The sequence below is a fragment of the Sinocyclocheilus anshuiensis genome, unplaced genomic scaffold (genome assembly GCF_001515605.1).
Source record: "Sinocyclocheilus anshuiensis isolate Anshui unplaced genomic scaffold, SAMN03320099.WGS_v1.1 scaffold742, whole genome shotgun sequence".
NCBI classification, from domain to species: domain Eukaryota; kingdom Metazoa; phylum Chordata; class Actinopteri; order Cypriniformes; family Cyprinidae; genus Sinocyclocheilus; species Sinocyclocheilus anshuiensis.
Genome location: NW_015544169.1, coordinates 523,637 through 531,474, shown reverse-complemented (window position 1 = coordinate 531,474; position 7,838 = coordinate 523,637). Strand labels below are relative to the sequence as shown.

General features: G+C 38.5%; 1 protein-coding gene across 1 annotated transcript; it reads left to right on the top strand.

The window, feature by feature from the left end:
* Window positions 1–686: 686 nt before the first annotated feature.
* On the top strand, window positions 687–5,974 carry LOC107695995 (zinc finger protein 36, C3H1 type-like 1). The gene is made up of 2 exons (XM_016496130.1): window positions 687–875; window positions 3,158–5,974. Exons 1-2 carry the CDS (start codon window positions 828–830, stop codon window positions 4,160–4,162), a joined length of 1,053 nt encoding a protein of 350 aa, XP_016351616.1. The 5' UTR covers window positions 687–827; the 3' UTR covers window positions 4,163–5,974.
* The last annotated feature ends 1,864 nt before the right edge of the window (window positions 5,975–7,838 follow it).

The following is a 7,838-nucleotide window of genomic DNA, read 5'->3' as shown; positions in this document are numbered from 1 at the left end:
AATAAATTATAAAACTCAGACGTGAGACTATAGAAAGCCAAACAATGTCTCATGCATCTTTAAAGTCCCTCTGATTCTTTCAAATCAGACAGAAAATATATGACCTTATTTCTATTTAAAATGCAGCCATAAATGTTTTTAAAAGTCATTTTATGATCATATGTTTAATGTTTCTATTTTGTGCCTTTAAATAAATTATTAATACAAAACCATTGTAGATGCAAACTGATTAAGTGATTATCTGTATACAAATATTAAAATTAAATAATAGATTTGGATTGGATTTATTGATTAAAAAATATGAGTTTGTATACAGTACAGCTCTTTTGTTTACACTAAGGCCCACTGTGCATTACAATAGACAACTCATTTATAACTAATTTTTAATATGATCTTTTTAGGCTTCACTTTAAAATAGTCACACTCGTATTTGTGTTGTTTAAAGATTCGTATGTATAATAGGTTAATTTAAATTGGTTAACTGAAACGCTCAGGAGGAACTCCAGGCTGTGATTAAATTCATGGGAAGGAGAAATGAAGTTTCGTAATCAAGAGTCGAAGTAGTGCCACACATCACGTGAGAGCGCCAGAGAGACGTGCCGGAGAAGAGGCGCGGCCAGAGAAAAATAACCCCGCCCACTCCACCAGGAAGACTGCGCGAGTTTTTATAAAGGAAAAGATATGCGCGCAAGTTTTGGCAGGACAGTGGGGGCTCTTCTGCGGGTCAGAACTATATCAAAGACCCTTCAAACACAGGAATACTCCCACCGTAACTTAACAAACCATCTGTTTGTCAACAAGTATTCTCGACGACCCCCGATTCGACAATGACTGCGACTGTTGTGTCCTCCTTCGACTACGAAGTGACGAATAAGGTAATTTATACTTGTGGGAAGTAAGTTAGCTTTAAGCATTGTACCAGTATAAATGAGTGAGTAACAGAGCAATATCTCATAAAGGTAATACACAAAACGTAGCAGTTGTCTGAGATGCTGTTTTCTGCACCAAAGTCAAAGTCAAGCTAATACATCAGAATAAGTTTAATTCATCTGCGTTTACGCGTCATGCGTCACATAAAGTTGTGCATTATTTGCTGTCTATTCGACTGCACACAACAGGGAGGAAGGCCACAAGTCTAGGTTTCATTTGATTAACGAGTTCTCTATTATGCGAAACATGTTTGGGCTAGACTTCCACTTTTAATAATTAACCTTTCTTAACCACAGTAGGTTTAACCTAAAATGAACAGCACTTTTGTTTGATTTATCGCATGTCAGTGTATCTTTTAAAATAGTCTATAGGTCAGTTGTGAGCATATAAAGGTATCCATAAGCAGTGCACATTGTACTGTGTGAACATGCAGTTTGACTGTGACGCTTTGAGGGGCGTTCGGACGCGTTCTTGCATTAAAACGCAGCTGGACGAAATTAAACTGAACACAAGGGGCAAGACGCGCTTTTAAAACTTAAACCGATGCTAAAAGGATTGTTTGCCCCAAACTTACAAACAGTTTACTGACCCATGCCATTCCAATGCAGTGCTAATTTCTTTCTTCCAGGAAACACAAAATGGAAATTGCGTTTTGATTTAATGAAAGGGGATGGTGGTGTTTAAACGTCTAGCCTCAAAAAAAGTATCATAAATGTAGTTTATATGACTTGTGAGCAATATTTTGAGTCCTCTGTCTGAAGCCGTATGATTGCTGTGTGAGGAACAGACTAAAACTTGGAGTCATTATTGCTATCAAAAGGTTAGTTCACCCAAAAATGAAAATTAGCCCATAAATTACTCACCCTCAAGGCATCCTAGGTGTATATGACTTTCTTCTTTCAGACGAATCCAGTCGGAGTTATATTAAAAATTGTCTTTGATCTTTCAAGCTGTTTAATGCCACTCAGCGGGTGTTGCATGCATCAGTCCAAAAGAAGTTAAATAAAAAGTGCCCATCCATTAAAAAAAGTGTCTCACACGGCTCCGTGAAAACCAACGCTTGTTAACAGGAGCGAAGGAAGCAAAGTTTCAAAAACGCATTGATTCGCTACAGGAGGCCTTTGTTCACCCCCCGGAGCCACTTTGTGAGACACTTTTTTTATGGATGGGTGCTTTTTATTTAACTTCTTTTGGACTGATGTATGCAACACCCGCTGAGTGGCATTAAACAGCTTGAAAGATCAAAGACAATTTTTAATATAACTCCGACTGGATTCGTCTGAAAGAAGAAAGTCATAAACACCTAGGATGACTTGAGGGTGAGTAATTTATGGGCTAATTTTCATTTTTGGGTGAGCTAACTCTTTAATCTTACCCTTAGATGTCATTAAATTTAAACGTCACGTCGCTATCATGTGACATACGAGAGCCAATAGTGTTCAATGATATCAACCCTATAATGCCCTGCCATATTTTAATAGAATCAACTGCTAATTATATTTGAGAGCTATTACTGATGGGAATATTATCAGTCAGTAACGACTTTAAATTCTCACACAGTTCTGTCATTTGACCTAAATAGAATTGGAATATTGCTCACTATTCAGCATGGAATTTAATGGACAAGTAAATGACAAAATAGTTTTGGTTGAACTATATTGCCATAAAACTTGAAAAACCACCTGACACTTGTTAAACTTGTTGAATATTTGATTAAAAAAAAAAGAAGATACAACACAATGGCCAAATTTGTCCATCAAACATGTGTTGTCTGTCATAAAACATGGTGTTCTTATCCCCAATACATAGGCTATATTTTATTACTATACTGTATTTTCCCTTTACATTTTTACAAAGCCAAATAATTTATGAGGTTTTGCAACTTTAATAAAGTAAAATATGGGAAAAAAGTGTCCCGTAGTTACTGGTCGTGCAATAAATCATCAGTTACTGGAGATGATACATGAGTATAGTGTGTTTTCATCTTTTATGACTTAATAAACCTTTCACTTTTTAAGAGACTGCCGGGTAGGTTAAAAGTGCAGGATCATTAGTGTTATCTCTTAAAAATATGCCTTAAAGCAAAACTGAATCCAGGCCCTAGACCTGAACTGAAGACAGAAAATACCATCAACATGTCATGAACTCCCACTGGTGGTATCTGGAGCAAAGTGAGTCATAGTCATGCCAAATTTTTGAGACATTGTTTTGTTTACTTCATTTTCAGAACAATAAGGTGATGAGCTACAACAGTCCCCTCTCCAGTCCCCATTTACAGTCTGTCCCCACCACCGGTGCCAATACCCCCTTTACCCCCACCGGGTCCCTGCTGGACAGGAAGGTGGTGGGTACCCCTTCAGTGGGACTCTACCAGCGTCGCCACTCCGTGTCCTTTACCAGTTCCAAATCAATGCAGAACCAATTTATCAACAGTCTCAAGATGGACGTCTCCTCTTCCATGAACGGGAACAGCAACAACAAGGAGAACCACTTCCGCGACCGGTCCTACTCTGAAACCGGGGAGCGTCTAAGGCCGAGCAACATCACGTGCATTAGTGCCAACGGAAACAGCCAGGTCAACTCAAGCCGCTATAAGACCGAACTCTGCAGACCCTTCGAGGAGAACGGCACTTGCAAATACGGTGACAAGTGCCAGTTTGCCCATGGGATGCACGAGCTTCGTAGTCTAAATCGCCACCCCAAGTACAAGACCGAGCTCTGTCGCACCTTCCACAGCATTGGTTACTGCCCGTACGGGCCGCGCTGCCACTTCATCCACAACGCAGAGGAGCGCCGCGGACCCCCTCCTCTCTCCGCCTTCAACAAGATGGAGCGCCCCCGCCTTCATCATAGCTACAGTTTTGCCGGTTTCACAAGCTCAGGTGGCTCCCAGGACAGCCCGACCTCTGTCACACCTCCACCCATATTTTCCACCGAAGACGTCAACGAGTGGCCCAGCAACCCTTTCACTTACTCAAGTCAAGAGCTTGCCAACCTGTTTGGGCCCAGTTTAGGTGGCACCACTGTTCCTGATCTGCCCGGTCCTCACTCTCCCACCGCACCCTCCTTCTTCAGGCCAATGTCCGAGTCGCCCCCAAGCCCTCCGGATTCCCTCTCCGACCAGGAGAGTTACCAGAGCAGCCTGGGCAGCCAGAGCGGATCTGAGTCACCTGTGCTGGACGCCACACGTCGCCTCCCCATCTTCAGCAGACTCTCCATCTCTGATGACTAAAACGTGCCCTCAGAGATTTCAAGCCTGAGAGAGAGAAAGCACAGAGAGCTGGCAAGAAAGAGAGTAATTTTCCTCCTAGCAATCCCTTCCTGTCCTTGCGTTGTTTACAGCGGAGAAGTGGACTAAAGTACAGTGTTCTCGTAGCCACTGAGTCAAATCAGAAAACCTACTACCCTGTAGCATCAACCTTGAGCGTATTCCCAAGCCTCCCTAGACGTCTTTAACATACCTGACGTAATGCAAAAACAACAAACTGTTCCCCTCAAGGCCCACTCAAATGTTGAGGTCTCGAAGTCCTCACTGGAACATGTTAAACAAATCCATATTTAGTTCATAGTGTTCAAACTGAAAAGCAGAGTTTTCTTCTTGTTCAAAGAATCTACTGATTATAGCAACAATGTACTTTATAGACCTGGAAGTGCCACTTTTCTCGCAGAAGACCCGGTAGATCGTCTGGACTTAAAGTGCCTATCAAACAATTAGTTTCCTACTTTTTCGGTCACGTTGATTTTGGGGTAGAAAAGATTTAAAGGAAAAGAATCAAACCCATCTTAGATTTGTATGAATCATTCTGAAAGATATTTGTACATCCAGTGGTGCTAAATGTGCTGTCACCGTGGTAATTATCCCTAGAACATGTGATCCCTTACGCTAAAATAGTGTGTTCTGGTTGTTGGAGAGAATATTTGTGCGAGAAGATGTCCTTCCTGTTCATGTTACCACTAAAGATGTGACTTGAGTGGCCACTAATTGTTTCGTTGCAAACAGATCGTTGAAATGTTCTATCATTAATTCAATATTGTATTTCCCCTATTATTGTTATAATATAGTTATTATTGCATCATTACAACTATTGTTGGTATTTTCTGTTTGGAAATGAGAACTTTCAACCTGAAAGTTTTGCTCGACAGTGCTTATTTAACTTATCAAAATGTATTTATTGCTGATTGTAAGCATTTTTTTTATTTTGTTTGTATTTATCTAGATAATGAAACAATAGAATCTATTTTCCTTTATGTTAAATTATGATCTTCCGTATTAATCGTAAGATTGTGAAGACCTTTTTTTCGTTAAGTTTCAACAGTTAATATATTATACTGCAATGACATTTTGTAACTGCATTTTGATTTATTTTTTTCAAGTGAAACTTAATTTAAAATGAGAATGCAAAGAGGAGTGTTTTGCATTTTATTTATTATTTTTCTCCCTAATGTTGGACTGCAATTTCAGGATGTTTATGCCTCTATAATCCTTTATTATTTGGCTCTGACCATCTAGAATGTAAACCGAGTTGTCCTGACATAACAGTACTGTGCCTGTGATTTTATAAATCCAATGTTTAGACTGGGATCCTCTCATTAAGACTTCTTTTGGTATGAACAAATTGCAGACAATAAATGCATTACAGTACCAATCTCATGACCCTCGCGGTGGTCCAAACCTCTGATAATAAGGGAATTGTGAAATACGCATTCATGTATTTATTTTGCCCATTTTGAAACCATATTATGTGCACCAGCAAGCATGTTTTGTTTTGACTTATGACTCAAAATTCATATTTATTTACAGATTTTGGACCACCTCTACTTGCTAAGTGCCTGACAGTACATTCCAAGAGTCTTGAACCTTTTAGGATTGTAATCCAGAGTCGTTATATAGATTTTAGTTGAAATTCGAGGTTAACAGGATTGACATTAAGAGAGCTACAGTTGAATGTGTCCTATGTTAGCAGCTACTGCTGTTCACATCAATATGTTTCTTTTGTAACGACAGATTGCAGTTTAAATCAATAAAATACCTATTTATAAGCAACCTGACCTTATCATTTATTTCCACACACGACAAGCTCCATAAATGTGACAAAAGAACAGAGAATGGCTCAAAAAGAGAATGGCTTGTTTTTTGTAAGTTCGGCATAGCAAGGCCACTGGCTCTGATACTCAACTCTAATACAAACAGCTGTGCTTATTATTTCATGCCATAATTTGACATTTTTACCCGGAGAAATTCTTATTCTTCCACAAACTTGCATTCCACACTGATTCCAATACAGCTGAACACTACGAGACAGGTGGCTGCTAATGAACCAGCTTAAAAGCTCAAACTGTTTTCCTGGAAAAGTGCTCAAACACAGGAAATCAGAATTCTGTCCTGGCCCAATAGTAAGGATGTGAAAAGCCCCTTAACTATGTCTTTTGCTGGCACGGATTTCTATGGCTTTTTGAATCTCATTCAAATGTACTGGCAATGGCGGGACTACTAGATAGAAAGGCACAGGCCCCTTGAGAACAGACAGTTTGTTACTGTAGTAACAGTCAGAAGGGGTCTTATGCTGGGACTAGCAGTTTACAGTACATGTTTGCTCACGACGTCACTGAACAAGCATCCATGCTCTGCAAACACAGTCAGTCGTTGCTTGGTTTTAGTTTAATTTCCCTTAGAGAGAGAATTCCTGAGGAAAGCTGTGATCATGAATACAATCATAGCAGATAGGAGCCAGATGGCCATCTGAGTAGTACAAAGTTCAGCATTTCCATTGCTTTAGCCTTTGGTCTTAAAAGAAACAGTCCACCCAAAATGGAAAATCGTGTTGTTATTTGCTAACCAATTTTTACTAGTTTCCATTGATTAAAAATTAGCTTTTACTCTACTGTTATAAGTTTGGGGTCTGTAAGATTTTTAAAAATAAATTTAGCACTTTCAATTTAGCGAGGATGCATTAAATGGATCAAAAGTAACAGTAAAGACTTTTAGATGAATATATTTCAAAGAAATGCTGTTCTTGTATCACAGTTTCCTCACACAAACAAGTAGCATCTGTTTTCAACATTGAGCATAAGACATATTTCATGAGCACCAAATCTGCATATTAGAATGATTTCTGAAGGATCATGTGACTGAAGTAATGATGCTGAAAATTCAGCTTTGCATCACATGAATTACATTTTAAAATATATTAAAATATAAAACAGGTATATTAAAATTTGATAATGTTTTACAAAATTTGATTTTACTGTAAGAAAAAAAAATGGAATAAAAAATAGGGGGAAAATAAAATAAAATTTGACATTACTGTTCATTCTGCTTAAAGACTAGTCATATGAAATGATCATGTAATTATATTTTACTCAATGTTTTTTTTTAATTATTAATATTTTTACTATATAAATGGGTCTTTATACACAGAAATATAAACAGTAGCTGCCTTTATTATTTTAGGAAGGGGATGATAATATTTTGGGGGTCTGTGGATTCATAAAGTTTGAAAACCCCTGCTTGTATTATAAGGATTGTCATTGGATCTCTTTTTCATGAGGGAGATAATGATGACATAAAATTCATTTTTAGGTGAAGTCTTTAAAAAGTTAGGTAGCAAAGCATAACAGCAATCCAGTATTTGGATTTGTCATTTTAGGGAAATGTGCTGTAATTGTTAGTTATTCTGTCAAGAACACACAGTTAGTGTCCATTCGCACCAGGGCTGTGGGTCACTGGGCCTTTAAAGGGGTCATATGATGCGATTTCAATTTTTCCTTTGTCTTTGGAGTGTTACAAGCTCTTGGTGCATAAAGAAGATCTGTAAAGTTGCAAAGACTAAAGTCTCAAATCCAAAGAGATATTCTTTATAAAAGTTAAGAGTCAACCACGTCTACCTAAAACGGCTCGTTCTAACACG

Coding starts and splice junctions, on each gene's coding strand:
- LOC107695995 (XM_016496130.1), top strand. CDS start 828: ATGACTGCGACTGTTGTGTCCTCCTTCGACTACGAAGTGACGAATAAG. Junction 876..3,157: donor ACTACGAAGTGACGAATAAG/GTAATTTATACT, acceptor CTTCATTTTCAG/AACAATAAGGTGATGAGCTA.